General features: G+C 54.2%; 2 protein-coding genes across 6 annotated transcripts; one reads left to right on the forward strand and one right to left on the reverse strand.

Annotated features, from left to right (window-relative positions):
* Nucleotides 1-222: 222 nt before the first annotated feature.
* TKFC (triokinase and FMN cyclase) lies at nucleotides 223-16,935 on the forward strand. Of its 2 annotated transcripts, none has more exons than XM_069471454.1 (17): nucleotides 223-433; nucleotides 3,034-3,223; nucleotides 4,134-4,244; nucleotides 4,321-4,502; nucleotides 6,610-6,688; nucleotides 6,979-7,068; nucleotides 7,663-7,697; nucleotides 7,775-7,859; nucleotides 7,947-8,036; nucleotides 8,540-8,656; nucleotides 8,991-9,110; nucleotides 9,269-9,406; nucleotides 10,227-10,333; nucleotides 10,423-10,526; nucleotides 10,671-10,704; nucleotides 10,816-10,905; nucleotides 16,367-16,935. In XM_069471454.1, exons 1-17 carry the CDS (start codon nucleotides 431-433, stop codon nucleotides 16,496-16,498), a joined length of 1,707 nt encoding a protein of 568 aa, XP_069327555.1. In that variant the 5' UTR covers nucleotides 223-430; the 3' UTR covers nucleotides 16,499-16,935. The 2 variants fall into 2 exon arrangements, with proteins under 2 accessions (XP_069327555.1, XP_069327554.1); XM_069471453.1 differs by lacking the exon at nucleotides 16,367-16,935 and adding an exon at nucleotides 11,301-11,885 and having other exon boundaries at nucleotides 226-433.
* Nucleotides 14,135-22,121, reverse strand: CYB561A3 (cytochrome b561 family member A3). Of its 4 annotated transcripts, XM_069471458.1 has the most exons (7): nucleotides 21,784-21,846; nucleotides 19,429-19,535; nucleotides 18,224-18,422; nucleotides 17,273-17,481; nucleotides 16,492-16,646; nucleotides 15,444-15,600; nucleotides 14,776-14,868 (listed from the first exon to the last, which is right to left on the reverse strand). In XM_069471458.1, exons 3-7 carry the CDS (start codon nucleotides 18,405-18,407, stop codon nucleotides 14,845-14,847), a joined length of 729 nt encoding a protein of 242 aa, XP_069327559.1. In that variant the 5' UTR covers nucleotides 18,408-18,422; nucleotides 19,429-19,535; nucleotides 21,784-21,846; the 3' UTR covers nucleotides 14,776-14,844. The 4 variants fall into 4 exon arrangements, with proteins under 4 accessions (XP_069327556.1, XP_069327559.1, XP_069327560.1 ...); XM_069471455.1 differs by lacking the exon at nucleotides 15,444-15,600 and having other exon boundaries at nucleotides 14,135-14,868; XM_069471459.1 differs by lacking the exon at nucleotides 19,429-19,535 and having other exon boundaries at nucleotides 21,784-22,121.
* Between the last annotated feature and the right edge of the window lie 197 nt (nucleotides 22,122-22,318).

The following is a 22,318-nucleotide window of genomic DNA, read 5'->3' on the forward strand; positions in this document are numbered from 1 at the left end:
TTCACCACATGTGATGCCTGTGTAAAAGATGAAGTTATTCTGTGGGTTACTTTGCTCCTTGGTGGTAAGGTGGGCCCTACTCCTGGGTATAAAGGTGGCTCCCTGCCCAACAGGAATTGATCTGTCTCCTGGCAGCCAAGTGCAGGTGTGAACCTTGGTCTGCCCCATGCCTTTCTCCATTCCTAGCTCACGTTCTAGAGTTTGGACTTGGACTGAAGTCTGGGGCAGCTCCCTAATTACTAGGGCACTGGAAGCGTGATCGTGCCAGTCGGCTGCAAGTGCCTTTCAGCAGCTCGTATTGTTACCCATTCCTGCAGGTGCTGCTGCCGCCTCCTCTGTGCTCAGATCCAGGTAGCACCCACAGGATCATCCATCTTCCAGCAGCTCTGTGCGAAGGTGTGAACTCAGTTTGTTTCAGAGCCTCCCCACCATGGTGAGTCTTGTGGGGCCTGGGCATGGGGAGGACACCGTGGTCTCAAAGCAGGATCCCAGCCCTGGGCATGCTGGAGTTCCTTACCCCCTGACCAAAAGCCGCTGCTGCCTCCTGAGGTTCAGAGTTTGAGAGGTAGGACCATGATCTCTGCCAGGACCTCCTGCTTCTCTCCATTTCCTGGAGGCCACTGGTCCCAGCCAGGCCTGGGGCTGCAGCCTCTGAGTCTCTCTGGAGCCCCTCAGCCCCCAGTCCAGGTCACACATTTAGATTAGAACATTAGCAGATACCTGCTTTGTGATAGACCTTGTACCAGTCACAGAAGGAACTTTGATGATCAGCCTTGTCACTGTTCCTAAGCCTGGGGCATGTGAGGGCTGGTCCCAGAGCTGGGTTCTGCAGTGCAGCAGGCTGCCATGCCCTTGGGCTTTGTTCCAGGCCAACTGTAAAAAAAAAAAAAAAAAAAAGATCTGGGCAAAAGCAAACCTTGAGCAGATGTGGGTTCAAATTTCAGCCTGCCACTAACCAGCTCTGTGGTATTTTGCAGAAGACTTGATCTCTCGGAGCCTCCTTTTCTTCATCTGCAATATGAGGTGGATTAGGCCTACACCAAGTGGCCATGAGGTGTTGATCAGAGCAGAGTCCTAGAGACCTTGTCTGACTTCTTTTCCTTTTCCATTTCCTCAGGCCGCTGGGGAACCTGGTGTAGCTCTGGTGCAGGGACAGTTGAGAATCCCAGGCAGGACAGATTATCAGGATGGGGAGCAGGGCGCATTCTTGGAGGGAGGTAGTACTGGAGGCTGGTCTTGGGGGTGAGACCAACTCGCAATCTCACTGTGTGTCCCAGTCCCTGGTGGGCTCTGAGAGCCACCAGCCCCTGCCCTTCATCTGGCAAGACCTCTGCCACCCTCCCCCTCCCTTCCAGCCTCTTGGGAAAGCAGCATGATGTGGCCAACATGGAAACAGCTTTGGAGCCAGGCAGACCTGGGCACTTGCTGTGTGACCTTGGGCAAAGTCATTTAACTGTGCCTCAGTTTCCTCACTGGGCTAATCTTTCCTCTATAGGGCTGTTGGGAAGATGAAATGAGACATGTTCAAAAACACTTAGAACCAGGCCTGGCCCTTAGTCACTGCTGGGCAAATGGAGCCAATCTTATTATTCTGCTTGCTCCCTTCTGACCTGGGCTACTCGCCTCATCCTGAAGCAGGTGGCTTGACCGCCCCCCAGCCCTGGCCAGACCCAGGAAAGGTTGACAGGGAGACATCAGGGCCAAATTTTGCACAAAGGAACCAGTGTTGGCACACTCAGGAAGGAGCCGCAGCCGGAAGTATACCTTGCCAGGACCTGGCTCAGCTGCAGGCTCTCACCGGGCCACCAGGTGGCACTGGGAGCCCAGGCCTCCGGGTCCACTTGGGCCCCCTCTCGCTCTCCGGGACAAAGGCAGGGGCTGCATCCAGCCTGTGGCCCCGGTTCAGCTGGCTCCAGCTTTTCACAGCCTGTTTGAAAAAGTAAATAGCTCTCTTTGCGTTGACTATATTGCAGGTGTGTACTCTGTTCTAGTAAACCCCATTTTACAGAGGTGGAATTGCAGCTCACAACAATGATGTGTCTTCACTGAGTTCTCGCAGCTAGTAAGAGACAGAAGTGGGATTTGAACCTGAGTCCCTGTGACTGGAGAGCCCAAGCCCTCCTCTGCTCTAGCACCCACACTGCTCCCTTCTGCCTGCACCCCATGTCTGCTCAGACAAGCCCAACAGCATGAGTTCTGACCAGCCTGCCCACGTCCCCCTCCTGAGGCTGCTCAGAGCCAGCTTCCTCCTACGTAGGCTGTGAGGCCCCTGCCTACCTCCTCCGGTAGGCCACACTGGCTTCCTGGTGCCACCATATTAGTCACACCTGCAGGCCTCGCCATATGCTGCCCCTCTGCCTGGAATAGCTTCCTTTTTCCTTCCCCCGACTCTCCCTGCCCCCTTTGGCCCACCCAACTGCTTCTTCACAAAGACCTCCAGGCCCCCTCGGTGCTCCCAAGGTGCACGCAGGCTCCTCTGGGATAGCACTGCCCCACAGCACGTGGGCATGTTCTCTTTGTGTCTCCATCGAGGGCACACTTACCCAAAGTGTCTAGCACTGGGCCTGGCACACCGAGCGGCTCAGGAAATGTTTGCCCCGTGTCACAGGCCCAGGGGAACAGCAATGGCTCGGGCCTGCTCAGCTCCTTTCCCCAGCACAGGAGCCTCAGCCTGGAGCTTCTCTTCCTTTGACAGAAGACATCGGACCCCAATTTTTTAAAAATGTTTTATACCAAGGATTCCAACTCCCCCCTTTTTTTTTTTTTTTTTGTATTTTTCATTTTTCAGGATAAATTCAAGCCATGGTGCAAAATGCTTCATAAGTTAGGCATTGAGTAAAACTTCAAAAATTAAAACGAGAACTCACAGAAACATCTACCTGATAAAATGTCACCTAACTCAAGGAAGTGGGGTGTCCTTGGAGTTCCTAGGTGGATGTGGAGAGGGGTCTTCACCGCAGCACCGTGGCTGGGCAGGATGGGGGTGTCCCTACTGGCCATACTCTGAAACTCCCCCTCACTTCTCCCCTACAGACCTCCAAGAAGCTGGTGAACTCAGTGGAAGGCTGTGCTGATGACGCCCTTGCTGGCCTGGTAGCCTGTGACCCCAACCTTCAGCTCCTGCAAGGCCACCGCGTGGCCCTCCGTTCCGACTTAGACAGCCTCAAGGGCCGGGTGGCACTGCTGTCGGGTGGGGGCTCCGGCCATGAGCCTGCCCATGCTGGTGAGTGCCCTGGGGTGGGGGTGGGGTGCTGGGTGGAGCGGCAGGGGCTTCTGGAATGAGGTGCAGGACAGAGCCCAGCCCAGAATCTGGAGCGGGCCTGGTTCCCGCTCCCCCAGGCTGTGCTCTGGCGCAGTCACAGCATGTCTGGATCTCACCTACAGAAGTACATTTCTATATCTTTAAAAGTGTGAGGTTGGGCCAGATGATCTCTAGGCCTTTCTAGCTCTGAGAGTCAGTGGTTCCATAAATCCTGGCCTTCCGGGCCCAGCAGATGCACCCTCCTCCGTGAAGGCTTCCTGACTTTTCCAGCCCAGAGCAATATCCCTCTTCTGAATTCCCACCCTGCCACTTCCACAATGGATAGTCCTGGGTCGTGTCCTGTTTGGAGCCAGGGATGGATATGAACTCTCCTGGAGAGCTCCTGGAGGGCAGTGACCAGGCTTGGTATCATTTGTCCCTTTCCTGTCTCCCTTTAGCAAACCCATTCATTCATTCAGCAAATGTTACTGAGTCCACTGTGTGCCTGGCACTGTACTGGGCTTTAGGGATACCAGAGTGAACCAGACAGACAAGGTCCCTGCCGTTGGGGAGCTTATATTTGACTTTGGGGAGACAGATCATAGCCAGGTAAATGCATAAGCAAATAAGATCATTTCAGGGAGCACTAAGTGACGGTGAAGATAGTAGAAAGGGTAAAGGAACAGTGAGTCCCTGAGGATGTAGCAGGTGACTGCTTCAGGCTGAGAGGTCAGGGAAGGCCTCTCGACGGTGACTCCTGAGAAGGCATCGGCGATGTGAAGACCTGGGGGGACCTAGTAGCACCAAGCACACAGTAGGGCTCACCAAACCATGACCCCCAGGCGTGTGGGAAGCCCCAGTGACTGCAGGCACGGTTCCCTCCTGCCTCTAGGTTTCATAGGGAAGGGGATGCTGACCGGGGTCATCGCGGGAGCTGTGTTCACCTCCCCAGCAGTGGGCAGCATCCTGGCAGCCATCAGGGCCGTGGCCCAGGCGGGCACAGGTAAGCCTGGTGTGCAGGGAGGGACACTGTGGGTTGGGGCAAGGGCAGGCACTGATGGGGCCCGCTGCTCCGGCAGTGGGGACCCTTCTCATTGTGAAGAACTACACTGGGGACCGGCTGAACTTCGGCCTGGCCCGGGAGCAGGCCCGGGCTGAGGGCATCCCTGTGGAGATGGTGGTCATTGGGGACGACAGCGCCTTCACCGTGCTGAAGAAGGCGGGCCGGCGGGGGCTCTGCGGCACAGTGCTCATACACAAGGTGAGCTCCCTCCCGGCCCGCTCTCTCCGGGCAGCACCTGGCCTAATAGCTTCTCAGTTTCTCAGTATGTTTTCAGATTTGTTTCTTTGCAGCAAAAGCCCAGTTGAACCAATTACTGCTTTTGTTTCTCTTTGTATACACTGAAATATACTTGAAGTGTTAGGCTGGCGAAACTCTGAGTACCAAGTGTTAGTTATGGAGGAAGAAAAAAAGCTCAATTAGTAAAACATTCTACTCTCTGGTCTCCTACACTCTCCTTTTGGGATGCAAAAAGGAGGGTAAAACCATATTCTTGCTGTTTTGATTAAGTTAAAAACATAAGCCAGAAAACACCTCCGTAGGAAAAATGTATTAAGTTGACGAGTTACAGCTGTCATACGTATAATGAAATAGTACGACAAATAATCACAGCACCTTTCCAACCACCCATTCCCTCCCCCAGGAATCCACTCCTTCTTCTTCCCCAGTGTTCCCTGACCCAGGAAGGCCCTGCCATCCCCAGTTACCTAAGCCTAGACACAGCATTCTCCAGACTTCTCCGCCCCTTCCCTTTCCTACACCCGGTCCTGGCGCTTCTATTCCCACTTGCCTCTGTAACACCGTCCTTGGTTCAGGGTCATCTGCTCATGCCCAGATGGCTGAAGCCACCTCCTCCCCGGGCTCCCCTGCCTGCTTCCTGCCTTCCTGCCTTGCCAGTCTGCTCCCCACACTGCCACCAGAGGTGTCTTTTTAAAATGTGTATCTGACCAGGTTGTTCACCCGCTGAAAGCCCTCTTGGGTTCCTAAAGTGACCGCACACTCCTTGCTCAGGCACCCACCACACTCTTGCCCCACCTCTGTGACTCCCCAACTGCATCTTCCATCACTCCTGCCTCCCTCATGGTCTGTTAACGCCAGGTCCCTGTACCCACCGGGCTGTGTCTCACCTCTGTGGCTTTGCTTATACTATCTACGATCTGGAAAATCCTCTCCCTGTCCAGCCTCCTTCTGGCCTGTCTGACTCCAGCCTTTCTGCAGAGGCCCAGCCTGATGTCTCTCCGCTACCCTGAGCAGGCTAGCAGCCCCTCCTCTGTGCTCCTGTGGCATCTCTTGTAGACACCATCATTGCGTTTAGCACCCTGCAGATTTTCAATTTGTGTGTGTCACTTCCCCACCCCTTCCCAGACTGTGAGTTCCTTGAAGGCAGGGACTATGACTTAGTCATCTTTTTCCTTTTCAGCACATACTGGATGCTTGGTAAAAATTGGGTGGATGGGCAAAGTGACCCACAGTACATATGCTGTGGGAGAAAAAACACTAGACTAGGAATCAGGAAACTGGCCACCAACTGGCTGTGTGACATTGGACAAGTCACCTCTCCTCTTTGGGCCCATTTCCGCATTTCTAAAGTCTCTTCTGGTTCCAACAGACTGAAATTCTTAAAGATTCCTGGTAGGTATATTGTGAATGAGGGGAGCACACTCTTTCGCCCTAAATGTGATGGGCCAGGTTGAGTGTGGAAATGCTGAGAAGTTCCCATTCCCAACAAGAAATTCATCCCCAAAGGCCAGGCACAGTGGCGTGTGCCTGTAGTCCCAGCTACTCAGGAGGCTGAGGTGGAAGGATCGCTAGCCCAGGAGTCCAGATGGAGCCTGAGCAATATAGTGAGACCGTTTCTTACCAAAAAAAAAAAAAAAAAAACAAAAAAACACTGGCCTGGCGCAGTGACTTATGCTTATAATCCCAGCACTTTGGGAGGCCAAGGGGGGAGGATTACTTGAGGCCAGGAGTTCAAGACCAGCCTGGACAACATAGTATGAGACCTCATTTCGACAAAAAACAATAATGATTTAAAAATTAGCTACTGGGTGTGGTGGTGCTTGCCTGTAGTCACAGCTACTTCGGAGGCTGAGGCAGGAGGATCTCTTGACCCCAGGAGTTTTAAGGCTGCGGTGAGCTATGATCACACCACTGCATTCAACCTGGGCAACAGAGCGAGACCCTGTCTCTAAAGAAAAATTTAATTATTGATAATTAATTCAAGTAAATAAATAGGTAAGAAATTCATCCCCAGCCCATCTTCTACCCCCAAGTGGTACCGTGACTCCTCCCCTCTGTGTGGCTGCAGGTGGCAGGTGCCCTGGCCGAGGCAGGCGTGGGGCTGGAGGAGATTGCAAAGCAAGTGAGCTTGGTCGCCAAGGCCATGGGTGAGTGCCAGCCCGGGGCCTGGGGAGGAGCAGGTTCCTGTCGGCTGCATGGGGGGCTTTCCAGGTCATGCCCTAGGGGCCGAGGGAGGGTGGCCCTGGGGGAGCTCCCGAGGACTGGTGGCCCTGAGTACACAGCTCACAGCTCAGTTCTCTCTCATGGCTGAGATGAGTCTGACAGCCTTTCTGAGAGGAGAGGACGCCTGCGGGCTGCCGAGGTATTGCCACTGCCCCTCCTGACGCCTGACACCGAGAGCAGAGCAGTCATCTCTTTCATGCCTCGCTTCTCACAGGTACCCTGGGGTTGAGCCTGTCCTCCTGCAGCGTCCCTGGTTCCAAACCCACCTTTGAGCTCTCAGCCGATGAGGTCGAGCTGGGCCTGGGTAAGCTTGTGGCCACCCCGTGTCAGCCGTGCCTGCCTTGGGTTTTGCCCACCTCCTACACCCTGGGAGCCATCTATCCAGTCCTCTCTGTCCACCCGGAGCTCTCCTGAGGTGGTCTCAGTATTTCTCTCCTGGGCACTTGAGGCCCAGCCTTCCGATTTCTACCTGCTTTGCCACCCACACCCAGGGCTCCAGCCACGGTGTGCACTGCCCGCCTCCCTGCCTTTGCTCACACATTCCTGGTCTTCCTGCCCCTGCCAAAACTTACCCTTCTTTCAAGGGCGGTCCAAAGTCCACCCCAGCTACAAACTTTCCCGCCTCCTTCCTGTGCTTCCAAAGTGATGGGTGTCGGCCTCCTGTGGCCCTACCTAACTTTAGGGCCGATCTCTCTAAACTTAAAGCGATCTCCACCACCAAGCCACCAGCTCCCGGAGAGCAGAGACTGTGTGTGTTTCATTATTCTGTCCATTTCCCTCCCCCCTCCCCCACTTACACAGTACCTAGCCTAGCGAACAGCACTAAGCTCTTGATAAAGGTGTGGTAAGCGAGTCCCCAGGCCCTGAGTGGGTCAGCAGTGACCACCTCTATCCACAGGGATCCACGGGGAAGCTGGTGTGCGCCGAATAAAGGTAGGTGGACTCCCTGGCCCAGCCTGCCTAAGGCCAAGGACCCCCAGACGCCGCTCACTCCTGGCTCCCCCTGACAGATGGCAACGGCCGATGAGATCGTGAGGCTCATGCTTGACCACATGACAGATACCTCCAATGCGTCCCACGTGCCTGTGCAGCGCGGTGAGTGGCCTGTCATCCCCGTCTCCCAACCCCTCAGTGTAGGAGGTGCCCTGAGAGCCTCACCTGGGGTGTCGTGTCTGCCCACAGGCTCCTCGGTGGTGATGATGGTCAACAATCTGGGCGGCCTGTCATTCCTGGAACTGGGCATCATGGCTGATGCTGCCGTCCGCTGCTTGGGTGAGCCCCACACTGGGCATGGGCCCCTCCAGCCCTTTGACGCTGGTCATAAGAGAAGCAGCTGAGGTAGGGTCTTGTGATGGCACAGAACACGGCCGTGCGGTCATATGAGCCTGAGTTAAATCATCATTCTGCCACTTCATTGCTGGGTACCTTGAGCCTCTGTTTTCTTGTCTGTATATTGGGGGTAACAATAATGGCACTTGCCTTATATGGTTGTCATGAGGATTAAATGTGATTAAACATATGTAAGATGCTTAACAGTGCCTGGCACCTCGAGAGATCCCAGTAAGAGACCTATAATTACTCATCTGTTCCTCAGAGGGGACACTTCCAGGGAATGTGGTCATTGGGGGTGGCAGTGAGGGAGACCCTGAAGAAATCGGGCCATCTCCCTACTGACCTCAGGGCCCCAGCTCCTAAGGGCCTTGCTTTTCTGTTCCTCTGTTTCTTTCCCTGGTGCCCATCGTTCCCTCCTGGACCTCCGTGCTCTGGGGTTGCAGAGGGCCGCGGGGTGAAGATTGCCCGGGCCCTGGTGGGCACCTTCATGTCAGCACTGGAGATGTCTGGCTTTTCCCTCACCCTCCTGCTGGCGGATGAGCCCCTCCTGAAACTGATAGGTGAGACCTGGAAACTGGGGTCACCAAAGCCAGGGGTTCATGTAGCTGGAAGGAGCCAGGGAGACTTGTAGAGATCCCCAACAGGGCTGACCCTGACCCTTCCCGGCTTCTCCAGCCTTCCCCAGCTCTCCCTGGACTATGGAGTGTTGGTGTCAGGGTCCTCCTCACATCGGCCTGACCCTTTCCCCAGGGACCTTCCCTCCTTCCCCCTGTACACAGTAGGCACTCAGTACATACTTGTTGAGATGGACTCTCTTCCTCTGGGGCTGCTGGGGGAGCTCTGCTTAATGCCGAGCTGGCAGCCGAGTCTAAGAGAGTTGTCTTGCTGTCCTAGATGCTGAAACCACCGCAGCCGCCTGGCCTAACGTGGCCAAGGTCTCCGTGACGGGGCGGAAGCGGAGCCGGGCAGCCCCCAGCGAGCCCCGGGAGGCCCCCAGTTCCACTGCAGCAGGAGGTACCAAGCCCTGCTGTTGGGGAAAGGGCAGGCTTCCCAAAGGACACAGGGCTGTGCAGTGGGGCACACGGGGGCCCTGGCACCCACGCCTTCCACTCTGATTGTTTGGTCATGAGGAGGGCTGGGCAGGCCTCTTCCCTGCCATTTTCCCTTTCTAGGCTTAGCCTCAAAGCGGATGACACTTGTGCTGGAACAGGTGTGTGCCACCCTCCTGGGCCTGGAGGAACATCTGAACGCCCTGGACCGGGCTGCTGGTGACGGGGACTGTGGCACCACCCACAGCCGTGCAGCCAGAGGTTGGTACCAGGGCCCCTGTGAGGACCCCGGTGGGGGTGGCATGGCAGGCATGCTGGTTCTTAGATTTTGGCATTTCATGAAACAGAACAATTTCCAAAACATGTGAGTGCTGACTTGGAGTGGCCAACTTTCACTTTGCCAAGTGAGGTCATTCACAAAACCCCAGCACCCGTTTCACCTGTTTTCCTAAAGAAAAGGACCTTCTGCGCTACAAGTAGGAGGTCGTCATCTCAGAATAAACAGAATCCTTGACAGTGAATAACTTAGAACTGACAGAAAATGCATTCTGTTGTCCTTATTTTTCTCAGTTTACCCAGACCAGTGAAAAGCTCTGAGCTGCCCAACATGATTCGTTCAAGAGAAAAGTCTTTAATACCTGCCATGGGCCAAGCACTGCCCTCAGTTCTGTGGATACAGCAGTGAGCAGAGCAGACAGAAATCGCTGCCCTCGTGGCCCGTGTGCTGGGAGGAGAGACAGAGTAAATAATAGGAATCAGTGAAACACACGGGCATTAGTGCAGAGGGCCAGGGGGACAAAACGTAGCAAGGAGGCAGAGGAAGAATGTCAAGCTGAGGGTGCTGGGGCAGGCCTCACCTGCTGGGCAACTCCCAAGGTCCCTTCAGCTCCCATCCCCAGCCCCGCTCCAGGCTGCACGCTGGGTGTGGAAAGGGAGCCTTGGGATCCCTTCATCCTGGTCCCCTCTTGTCCCCTCGCAGCCCCTGTTCACTCTGGCTGGCAGTCAGGCCTGTGTGCTCAGTGGGGTCCAGGCAGATGGAGGGGAGGTCTCTGAATTCCTCACTCTCTCTCTCTGCCTGCAGCGATCCAGGGGTGGCTGAAGGAGGGTCCACCCCCTGCCAGCCCTGCCCAGCTGCTCTCCAAGTTGTCCGTCCTGCTGCTGGAGAAGATGGGAGGCTCCTCCGGGGCAGTGGGTGCCGGCAGCCCCCAGGGCTTGTGGGGAGGGTTCTGGGTGGCCAGGGTCCAGGCCGCCATGCTCAGCATTCTCGCCCTCCCCAGCTCTACGGCCTGTTCCTGACTGCAGCTGCCCAGCCCCTCAAGGCCAAGACTGACCTTCCAGCCTGGTCTGCTGCTATGGACGCCGGCCTGGAGGCCATGCAGAAGTGAGCCAGCACCCTATGCCTTAGACCAGGGTGGCCTGAGGGAAGTGGTCAATGTCATCTGCTCCTTGCAAGACCCTGGCCCTGCCCCCAGAGCGAGTCCCTTGGTTCCTGCAATAAACCTCTTTCATTCTCTCTCCCTCCCAGGTATGGAAAAGCTGCCCCAGGGGACAGGACTATGGTGTGTACTTGGGCTGTAGCCCCAGCCCTTCCCCTTTTGAGCCTATAAGCCCTAAAGGCCACCCTCAGTGGCAGGGCCTCTCCTCAGCCCCCTCTCCCTCACCTTGTCCAGCTGGATTCTCTGTGGGCGGCAGGACAGGAGCTCCAAGCCTGGAAGAGCCCAGGGGCTGATCTGTTCCAAGTCCTGACCAAAGCAGTCAAGGTGAGTGGGGCAGGGCCCAGCCACCTGGGGAGATAGGCTTGGAGCCACTAGGTGCCCATGTCCCTGTGACCTTGAGCACGTTAATAACCTGCCTGCACCTGAGTTTCTTCCTCTATAAAATGGAGATGAACATCTATCTCAGAAGGCTGCTGTGAGGCTAAGGAGGTATGTAGAGCCCAGCACAGTGCCTGGGACATAATAGGCCCTCAGTAAATGGTGGCCCCTTTCCCTGCTAGAAGTACATGAAAGGTAACCTTTCACTTGGTGACAGTGCAGAGGGTGCTGGCAGATAGGTGACGAGGATCCAGGGCCAGCCTGCATAGCACTCTGCCCATAGCAGGAAGGAGAGGCCTGTGGGCCTGCCCTTGAGCCTCCTCCCACCCCTGCCCCCTCAGAGTGCCGAAGCTGCAGCTGAGGCCACCAAGAATATGGAAGCTGGAGCTGGAAGAGCCAGTTACATCAGCTCTGCACGGCTGGACCAGCCGGACCCTGGGGCGGTGGCAGCTGCCGCCATTCTCCGTGCCATCCTGGAGGTCTTGCAGAACCAGGGTGTGTGACTGCTTTCCTGGGCCTCAGCTCTTCTCACTGCTGTGCTGATGTGGCCATTGTCACCCCGCTTCTGCCTTCGAACCATCACCATCCCCCTCCCAAGCCCCCATGGCCTGTCCTCCAACAAGCCGCCAGAGCTACTCCACTGCAGATATGGCAACCAGAGCAAGCCGAGTAGGCCACGGGCCTCTCCAACTCTGCCCTTTCCCTCCTCGGGAGGGTAGAGTCCCTGGGTCACCCCACCCCGTCCCAGCCAGCTGTGGGCTTCAGAGATAAGGCATTTTCCCTGAGCCACAGCACAACTTGTAACTGGCAATGCTGTTTGGTTCCAAGACTCCCTGTGAAAGGCCTTCTGCACTGGAACCCCAGTCAATTGGAAAAGAAAGCTAACAGAGCACATTCAAGCAATAAAGCTCCTGCTTCCTCTGAGGGACCTTTTGCCAAGTGTGTGAACAAGTTGGCCCACAGATGCCCAGGGCCTGAGCTTCAGCCTCGGCTGCGGTGATCGTGACCCGTCTTCTACCAGGCAGCGCTTTACCACCTGTGCCCCAAGGGCAGGGCCTGCTTGGCTGGGCTGGTTCTGCTGGGATCTGCTCCTGTCCTCCTCCTAGTGCACACATCACGCCTTATACATGTAGGAATGGTAGAAGGCTTTTCTCAGCACTGAGTTAATATTAATAATTCCTTGGGAATTGAATGGGCAGTTGGGACACCAGAAGGAAAAGAAGTCACCATATTCTAAGGTTCAGTTGTAGCTGAGAAACTGTAGCCCGGCCAGCCCCCACTGACAGCACCTGGGCAGGAGGATGCCGACGGCGGTGTGCGGTGGAGACGTACAGCACACGCCTGGTGCGTCCTCAGTGTGGGGCGTGGTTAAAGGCACTGGGTGTGGACACACACACGATTTGCAAGCTGGTTCTGCAGTAACCAAGCTAGGAGAACTCAGGCCTATTATTGAGTTTCTTGGAATCTGTAAAATCAGATGGTACCAGCTCACCAGGACATGAAAGGATTCAGATGAGTTGGCAAAGGTGAAGCCCCAGCACAGTCCAAGTGTCCACTCCCTGGGAGTTACTGTCATCACCAGTGTCAGCCACTCCACCACCGTCTGTCACACTAGCATCACCTACCTGGTCCAGATTTGGCTGCAGGCTCCTCAGCCCTAGGCTTCCCTCCCCAGGGCCATCGTCTGCACCACACGTCCCTGAGCACCAGTGCGCACAGGGTTATGTGCCCAGGGGCTGGGAAGGAGGCTGGCGCCAGACAGGGCCTGTGGATCCCAAGTCTGCCGTTCCCTGGCTGGGTGGTCTCAGGCCAGTCACTTACCGTTTGAGTCCTGTTTTCCAAATTGTAAATAGGGAAAATTTCCTTCCTCATGAGATAATCAAGTACTCAAAAGTCAGTAGCTATTAAGGACATCCACACATAAATGAGTCACAGTCATTCCATGAAGACAATCACGTGGCTCTTTGGTGCCTTCCCATTGGCCCTTCCCCAGGTCTGTGAGGGTCAGACCTGTACTGAGGCGTTCACAGGTTGCCCCGGAACTCATTTAACCACAGTGCATGTCATCAGACAGAGCTATTATTACAGACTGAATGTTTGTGTCCCCCAAAATTCCTATGTTGAAATCCTCACCTCTAATGTGATAGTTAGGTGGGCCTTTGGGAGGTGACTAGATCATGAGAGTGGAACCCTTATGAATGGGTAAGTGACACTTCATCAAAAAGGCCCCAGAGCTCTCGTGCTCTTTCCACCCTGTGATGTTATGGCGAGAAGACAGTCTGTGGGGAAGGGCCCTCACCAGGCACCGAATCTACCAGTGCCTTGATCTCAGACTTCCAGCCTCTAGAAATGTGAGAGACAAATGATGGTTGTTGAAGCCATCCAGTCTATAATATTTTTGTTATAGCAGCCCAAACAGACTAAAACAACTTTGATTCTTAAGAACACGTTTAATGAAAAATCAAGCTTTATGAACCAGTAAAATGCCTACACACGTGGAAAGGGGGCAGTTTCACGTGAGCACAGTGGCTGGCAGTCATCCCAATGGCTGTGAAGGCATCATCCCATCAGGAAGTTCAGTCTTGCCCCTTCTGCCACCATCTGGCGATGTGGGGCTGGGCTGGACAGTCGGCCTCATCGCTACTCGCCCGCAAGTAGGCAGGCTCCAAACCCAGGCTTCCCACTTGTCTACTAAGCACAGCAGTGTAGGGCCTGGCAGGGCTTGTTTGGAGAAGGCAAGAAAAGCCACAGCAGTGACACTTAAGAGAGGAGTGAGGCTCCTCCCTCCCCACCCCAGCTCCTCTTCAGGAGAAGAGCAACAGCTCACACTCAGACATGACACAGAAGACTGGGTTTAGCCAGACGTGCAGCCCTTGTGGGGGCAGGTGAAGCACTTTGGTTCTCAGCAAGGAAGCCCACTGAGGGTGGCAGCAGCTCCCAGGGCTCTGCTGGACATACGAGACCACAACTTTGGCACCAGTTTCGTGAAGAGCTGGAGAGTGATCAGCAGGGCCAGGGCCCTGTCAAGAGAGCAAACTTGGACCTGCCAAGGGGCAGGTCAGGACCCAGCAAGGAGAAGTAAAGGAAGTCCACAGCCACCTCTGTCACTCATCACTATTGGGACATCTGGGGACAGGTGGTCTATTCTTGGGAGAGCAGGTTACCAGGGTTCATGGGGCTGCCTGGTGGTGACAGGCATGTAAGTCACAGGGAAAAGCGGGGATCCACGCCTCGGCTGTAGCAGCAGCTGGAAGAGGTGGAGCCACACAGTCACAATACACACAGACACAAAACGTAGTGACAGAGGGGCTCAGAGAGGGCAGCTCCTCAGCTGCTCCTCTCCGGAAGCCACAACTGCCACCCTTTTCCCCTTCTGCAGTCACCTTATGATATGAATCACATCCAGGAGGGGCTGGATGGGGACAGCTACTCTGTGGCAGGGTGGCCTAACTGAACGGCTTGCCTTCAAGGGGAATGCTGATGGGTGTGTCACCTCCCTCATTTTCCATGTCATGGATTGCACTTGAGTCCTGGCCCTTCTGAGCGGTCGGGATTTCCCACGACAGCCCAAGGTGTAAGGGGAGATCAGCCTGACCTCGTCAAACAGAACGCAGGGCCTGCAGGAGCGGCCAGGGCAAGGAGGACCTTGTGTAAGTGGAGGACCTGAGAAGTCGATGCCAAGAAGGGTACAGAAGTTGAAGCCACCAGAAAAGCAGACAGGCAGCAAGTGGCTGGAGGGGGGAGGCCCGGCACCGAGGCAAGGAGAAGTTTGGGCCCAGAGCCCAAAAAAAGTCTGTTGCCGACACCAGCTGGATGCCCCAGGTAGAGCAGAGCTTCTGAGGGGAGCACAGACCACACCACTGGGTGCTCCTGGGAGCCCCCACTTCACTCCCCATCATGCAGCAGGGGCTGGAGAAACAGGCAGAGGCACCAGAGTTAATGATATGATGTCAAAACGGCCCCTCCCCTGCAGGAGACACACCAAGCCTGAGCTGTTCAGATATACCCCCTGACCTGCAGGGCGGTCCCCGCCCAAGCCACCAAATCCTTCAGGAAACCCTAGAGCCTGGCACACAACCCATCTCCTACATCCCATAAAGACTCGTTCCAAGCACAAGCTTGTCACCAAGTACTGGTCCCATTAGACTAGCCCCAAAGCTGGTAAAGGAGAAATCACTGTACACCCTTGTCATACTCAAGCCCTTCCTAGAGGAAGATAAGGCCACGCTTCACAGAACCACAGGAATCTGGGGAGGGGAATTCTGTCTCCCAATGGACAGGCCGCTGAGAGCCCCGGGGCTTCGCTGGGATGGGCTGGTTTGGTACCAGTGCTCCCCGTCAGCCACCCTAACTCTACCTTCCAGCTACCTGGTTTCCCACCATGCTACTGTGTTGGCCTTCTTGGCAAGGCCTGAGCCTTTCCTGGGTGACCCTTCTCTAGACCCAGCCCTACCCCACCTGGAATGGGAGACAGGAAACCATACCTGTCTGTCAGTCAGGATCCCTGGCTCTGGGCGCTTCCAAGAGGACGCCAGAAGGATGTAGAGCACCAGCAGCCCAAAGGTCACCACCAGCATCCCAGTGCTGTTGGCAAAGACAGCCTGGCTGGGCAGGCTGGAGTATGGCTGGGTGGCGTTTTTCCTAAAGGTGACAAAACAATGCGGGCCCTTGAGAGACTTTTCCCCTGTTTCTGCCCAGTAGGAGACTCAATGCCACTAAGGAAAGATGAGAATACCTTCCCAGGGCCACCTGTGACCTGGAATTTAAATATACTAAGTCCCTGCCACAGCAACAAGTATCTGTGTAATGCTTTTTTTTTTTTTTTTTTTAATACTTAAGAGACAGGTTCTTGCTATGTTGCCCATGCTGGACTTGAACTTCTGGGCCCAAGCAATCCTCCCACCTCAGCCTCCTGAGTAGCTGGACTACAGGCACACGCCACCATGGCCAACTGTATAATGCTTTTTAGCCCAGAGGAAACTGAAGCTCAAAGTGGCAAAATTAACTTGCCCAAAGTTACATAACTAGTAAATGACACAGCCAAGATCTAAACCCAGGCTGACCTCAAATCTTAGTTGCTTTTCACTACACTGCACTGCTCTAAAAGTATGGGTGGTGGTGTTCAGGCATGCAGGCTCTAGAGGCAGACTGCCTCACTCGAGTCCCAGCTCTGCCACTTACTGGCTGTGTGCCCTTAGATAAGCTACTCAACCTCTCTGTTCCCGCATTTGTAAGTGGCAATGAGAACACCAATGTTGTAGGGCAGGTGAGAGGATTAAATGTAAGGTGCTTAGAACAGTTTCTGACACATAGTAGGTGCTAAATCAACCTGCTGTCAATAAATAAATATTTGCTGACCAATTTACCAATCTTGACCTAAAGAAAGATCGATTCCATTACCTTCCAGATCAGGAACGGGCTCAGCCCCCAAAGTTCTCTTTGCTTGGGTGGGTCCTATGATCCTGGGGTACATCTTTTGAAGGCCCTATTCCCTCCCTTCCACCTCAGAGTTGGGGAGCCCGTTGCACTCACAAAGTGAAGAAAAGCTTCTCATTGATGCCAGAAATGACAGATGCAATGGACAGAGAGAGGATGGAGGCCCCGAAGAAGACGTGGATGGGTTTAAGGAGGCTGCGCAGCCACAGGGACGCCCAGGGCAGGAGGAAGATGGCAAAGCCCAGGAACCACTGTGGACACAAGGGAGGACGCACCTTACTGTACCATGTGTGATCAAAGGTGCACCAGGTCATCCCACCCCTTAAGCACCTCCTCCTGTCGCTGTACCTCAGCCCTTCTTTCCCAGTGCAAACTTCCCCCCAGGCACTGCCCACCACCACGCCTCGCGTCCTCACCACGGCCTGTTTCTGTTACACCAGCAACAAGACCAGTAGAGGAAATGATTTGCTCCAATCCCACTCTCCCAGCAAACCCAGCCAGCCTCGTTTGGCTCAGTCCTTGCTCCTAAAACTCCTCACTTGTACAAGCCTGACATCAGATTATGGAAACCACTTCTGGAATTGCTCTGGGTCAGAGAGGTGGGAATGGAGAAAGTGGAAACCAGATGGCTGCCGAGAGCCAGCGTGGCGTATGCAGTCAGCACAGAGGCCCCGGGGAGCACAGACGGGCAGTGAGCTGGGCGGGAGGAACAGGGTAAGTGCTGGAGCCACCGACCCCCCATAGCCCTTTAAACTGCCGGTTCTACAGGACGTGGCCTGCAAGGCCGTCTCCAGACAATGAACAGAGGGAATATTTGGTCCCATAGCTGTCAGGCCTGGCAGTAGGAACCCGGAGGAAGAGGGTGGAGAGAACCCACCTGGCAGGCGAAGAGGAAGACGGTGGTGATGCCCAGCCAGCTGTGCAGGGAGTAGAGGTTGGCAATGCGGTTGTGGTTGTGAAACTTAAACACAGCAACCAGCCCCATGACAGTGAGGCTGAAGGCCATCAGGTGCAGGGCGGCGTGGAGGAGCTTCCAGGGCAGCTTGGGCCCCAGCCATGACTGGGGCAGGCGGTACACCAGCGACCCTGCAGGAGAGAGCAGTCCCAGGACTCAGCCTCTTCGCCTGTGCTCACCCACACATCAGGGCAGTTACCCCGAGAGGATCCCACACAGCCTGCCAGCGAGAGAAGAGGAAATGCTGGGACACTGGCATCAACTCCTTGTCATCTTCTATCCCCCCATCCTTTGTGGGACAGCAGTCAGCCATGAAGGGAGGACAGAAGGGCCAGTTAGAAAGGGAGGAGCAGATTTCTTAGACCTGCCATTCTGTCATTACTATTGTAAGTGCAGCTTGTATGCAGTTTCCAGGCTAAAAAGCACTGTCACGGTCATTATTTCATCAACTGCACTCTCACAACTGAGGCTGGTTGTCAGGAACAGGCATCAAGGTCAGACAACAACCTGGGTCCAAATCTGGGCTCTGCCTCTTAGCTGTTTGGCCTCTTCTTTCTATGTCTCAGTTTCCTCACAATTGAGTCACTGCAACATAGATCCTATGGCTGGCAAAGACTAAAATATTTACTGTCTAGCTCTTTACAGAAAAGCTTGCCAACCCCTGCCCTAGAGTATCTGTGAAGCTGCCCTTCTGAGATGCCCGCACTCTTACCACTTCCTCCCCCAAATGACAGCTGGGCCCAGTGACAGCCCAAACCACCCTGCCCCTATAACCTCAGACCCAACACTGACAAAGGCCAGTCTTGGAGAAGGAAAGGCTGCCCATTCCAGGATTGGGCCGTGTCACGCCTCCCTTGCTGACCTCTTACTCACCAGCTCCGTAGAACACCACCATGCCAGCAACTGTGAGCACCGGGTGCCAGTTGAACGTGTGGGTGCTGCCATCCCAAGCAAAGCCACCACACCAGAACTGCATCCAGTAGGCAGTGAAGAGGATGCACATCGAGCCCAGGGACCCCAGCACCAGGCAGCACAGGTAAAACCACCCTGAAGCCATGCTGATCAGGCACTCCTAGAAGAAGCGTAAGTCGTAAGTCTCGGTTAGTCCAGGTGTGCCCCAAACACTGGCTGAAGGAAGTAACACTGACTCGCTCTTGGCCCATGGGATGGAACCTTTTTGCTTCAGTGTCCCTGTCATCAGCCCAGGTACTGCCCCCATGAGGCCTGATGGCACGGTGGGCCTGATCTCTGGTTACAGACAGTGACTGAGGCCCCCCCCAAGCACCTGGCAGTCATAGAGCAGCAAGTTCAGGGCTATGGCTGGCCCTGGAGAAGGCCAGATGCCAAGGCCTTAGGAGCAGAGTCCTGGGATGAGTCTTCCTTCACAGGACCAGAAGGTAAAGAATTAGCACCCCCAGGAAAGAAGAGTCAGGAATCATAATCCAGGCTGGATTGCACAAATGCCCAGGCCCTGGATGCTAATATAAGGAGGCAAAAATCACAGTCTGAAAGGGGCAAACACACTACTACTATACTAGCAAGGAAGAAGTCCTATGGGCTCCCACTTCTACAGAAAGTTCTTCCCCAGATGGTGAACTCTGTGGGGCTAATCTTCCCGGGGGGCGGGGGGGGGTAAGATCAGGCCTTCACTCCAGACCCCACACTGTACACCATGAGTTGAGTGATAGCCCTCAGCTGTCTCCAGGCCTGAGACTTCTGCTTTCCCCACCTCTGGGGAAAGTCCAGAGAAGAAAAGAGGAAGCAAGAACTCATGGTCTAGAAAGCAAGAGGTTTATTTTGAGATTTCCACATGTGCTCGATAAACTCAGAAACCAACTCTGGTTTCAGACATGGCAAATGCTTAAGCCCCTAAGGAGTAGCTTTTAAAAGCCAGTCAAGTGGGCAAAGCCACAAGACTGGCCCTGCTTGGGCCCAAGCCTCAAGGCAGTCACCCTGTCCCATATACTTATGCCAAGGCAACAATGTGGTCTCCTACAGTTGAAGTCCGTCACTCTGAACCAGCTAACAGAGAAAAGTAGCCAATAATTCCCAAGAAGATAAAACACGTGACTGCTGACCTTTAGCTCTTATGGTAGACAGACAGAATGGTGGCCTGGGCTCCAAATATCACAAAGAGGGCACCTTGAGCAAATCACTTAACGTCTGCAGGACTCGGAGTCCTCATCTGAAAGAAAGGCATGGCAGTAAGAATAGTATTTATTAAACACCAGGTATGAGTGCTGGAACCTTACACACATGGTTCCATCTACTCCTCCTGACAACCCTTTGAGGATTATTATCCCCATTTTATAAATGAGGACACTAAGGCTCAGAAAGATTAAATAGCATCAGGACCCAGTGAATGGGCAGGGAGTTTAAAACTCTTGTCTATTTGGCTTCAAGACCCATGATTTTTCCTTGACCACAGGTTGTCAGAAAATCAAGTAGGAGCCAAACATTGTAACTCTTCTTAGTTATTGCTGTCACAGCACTTTATCCTAACTACTAACAAAAACCTGAAGTTCATGGTTCCCATGCCTGCTCGGGCCTCTCAACAGCCCTGAGCAATGCCATGCCACCTCTCCCCTTGCCAGGTGTCCACCTAACCAGGAACAGATGCTGGGCTCTCACAAGGTGTCCTAAGTTGGCAGTATTCTCTGATAAAGAAGGTCCGAGGGCTGGGGATAAAAATACAAGCTTCCATGAGGCTGGCAGGAGAAAATCATGTCACCAGTTTCCTAGAAGCTTGTGACTCAGCTACTCGGCTCAGAAATTTGCTACCCATCCTTGAAGCTGCTGCCCCCCCACCCCCAACAATTCCTGCAAGGGCAGAGGAAGTCACCTGATGTTCAGTTAAAACACCCTCCATCCGCCAGGGAAATGTTAAGGCAGCATTTAGGAGCTCTTGCTCAGCAGGCTCCATCCATCTGACACTATCTACTTCTACAAGTTTTTTGTTTTTTTTTTTCCTTTGTGAAAGGAAAAGTAAATATAGTCCAAAAGGGATTGTATCCACTCCTCTAGAAGAGGTCCTGGATTGCTGTTCTTACAATGGATGGTAGGGACACTTTCCTGACAGAGGAATGTGAAGTTATACTGCTCTGCTCACAGTACATAGATAAGCCCTGCTTATTACTGAAAGAGAGAGCAAAGCAGGTGAAAAGGAAGAATGCAGTGAAAATTGCAATGTAAATGCTGAGAATATCCTCTCATTTGTTCTAAGAGCACAGGCTGGGCTATGATCTCATTTTGTAGATCCCTATTTTAAGGCAGGGGTAAGCAAACTCTTCTGTTTTGCTTAGGGCCAGGTCATAAATATTTTAGGCTTTCTAGGACACATGGTCTCTGTCACAACTCTGCTGATGTGATACAAGAGTAGCCATAGACAATATCTTAACAAATGAGCATGGCTGTGTTCCAATAATGTTTTATTTATGAACAATGAAATCTTGAGTTTCAGATAATTTTCATGTCACAAAAATATTATCCTTTTCATTTTTTTTCAATCATTCGATCATATAAAAACTGTTCGGGTGGGACACATTTGGCCTGTGGGTTGTAGTTCATTGATCTGACCTTAGGAGTCTACTCTCCAACCTAATACCTTTCCTCAATACCTTGGCAGAAAGGATTCTTCCAGGGTGAGCTAAAACTGGTCAGGCCCAGGGGTAGGAAATGGGTATTTCCATTCAGCCCTTAGACTTAGAAAAAGGTTCTATTCCAAACTACCGCAATGTTACTTTTATAATTTACAACTACAAATAGATGAAGGGGCAAAAAATCAGTTTGTTTCTCCCCCTTCCCAAATGGATTGGGGCGGGGGGGCTTTAAGAATCCTGAGAACCAGACTTCCGGTACCAATCCTAAACCCTCATCTCATAGATCAAAAACACTAACACTGGGGCCCAGAGAAGGAAAGTGACTCAGCAAGGTGAGTGGCAGAGCTAGTACAGGAATTCAGGTCCACTCCCCTTCAGCTCCGAGGGCTCCTTATTTCCAAATGTAGCTTCTGTTACAGTCAAAACTCAGGAGGGGCCCAATATTACAGCCAGGAGGTAGGTAAGCAAGGTCCTCCTTAGCACCGGAGTAATTACAGACCCGTCCTTCTGACTGCACAGATCTGGCTGGCTCAGGTGTCCTAAAAAGAACCGTTCCAGGCATCCGGGGTCGGATCCCTGACCCCTCAGCTGGGCACTTAGTGTCAGCTAACATTGGGTGAAAATTGGGGCAAGGGGCTCCTCCTGCTTTCTGCGCCTTCCGAAGAGATATCGTGCATTTACAACCACCACTCTGGAAGGAAGGGTGCGGAGAACTGTACCCAATTCCTAAAAGAGAAAACTGAGGCCAAGCGAGAAGATCGCGACAGCGCGGGAAGCAGCGGAGCCAGCACTGAAACCCAGGTCCCTGAACTCCCAGCCCGGGCTCTTTCTCACCCCTAGCCACAGTAGGACGCAGCGGGCCGGGGCCTCCGGGATCCGCCTCTCGCCACTCTGCGCCCGAGCTGCCGCTCCCGAGGCTCCAGGGAGATGGAGGACTCTCAGACACCTGCAACCAGGTAACACCACCACCCCAGAGCTGAGCAGCGGGCGCCGCCTCGCGCCCTTATAGGCTCGCAGCACTTCCGGTCTCGCGCGAGGCTGCCTGGGAAATGAAGTCCGAAGCCCCAGGCTGGCCTGCTCCCAGCGCACCACCCCAACTCTGGTTCTTCCATGGACGTTTTCCCCAAGTCCGGAGTCGAGGCCCAGGAGTACCGCGACGCGTCTGCCCTGTCCCTCACCCTCGATCGCAACTAAGCGGAAATGTTCGAGTTGACGCGAAGCCTCCCGCCAGGGACCGGCCCTCGGCAAGGCCGCGCGCGGAGTGGGCGGGAGGCCTCGGTCAGCTGGCGGCGACACTGGGAGGACCGAGAGCAGGGCGGGCCCGGAACAGGGAGGACCCGGGAGAGGGAAGGCGCAAACATGGCGGCCC

This window comes from Eulemur rufifrons, chromosome 6, assembly GCF_041146395.1.
Source record: "Eulemur rufifrons isolate Redbay chromosome 6, OSU_ERuf_1, whole genome shotgun sequence".
NCBI classification, from domain to species: Eukaryota; Metazoa; Chordata; class Mammalia; order Primates; family Lemuridae; genus Eulemur; species Eulemur rufifrons.

Bases quoted from the DNA above. Each gene is read 5' to 3' on its own strand.
- TKFC (XM_069471453.1), top strand. The intron at 3,224-4,133 runs GTGAGTGCCCTG...TCCTGCCTCTAG, and splicing joins CCATGAGCCTGCCCATGCTG to GTTTCATAGGGAAGGGGATG. The intron at 10,334-10,422 runs GTGGGTGCCGGC...CGCCCTCCCCAG, and splicing joins TGGGAGGCTCCTCCGGGGCA to CTCTACGGCCTGTTCCTGAC.
- CYB561A3 (XM_069471455.1), bottom strand. From the start codon at position 18,407: ATGGCTTCAGGGTGGTTTTACCTGTGCTGCCTGGTGCTGGGGTCCCTG. The intron at 17,482-18,223 runs GTGAGTAAGAGG...TCTCTCCTGCAG, and splicing joins GGTGGTGTTCTACGGAGCTG to GGTCGCTGGTGTACCGCCTG. The intron at 16,647-17,272 runs GTGGGTTCTCTC...TTGTGTCCACAG, and splicing joins TCTTCCTCTTCGCCTGCCAG to TGGTTCCTGGGCTTTGCCAT.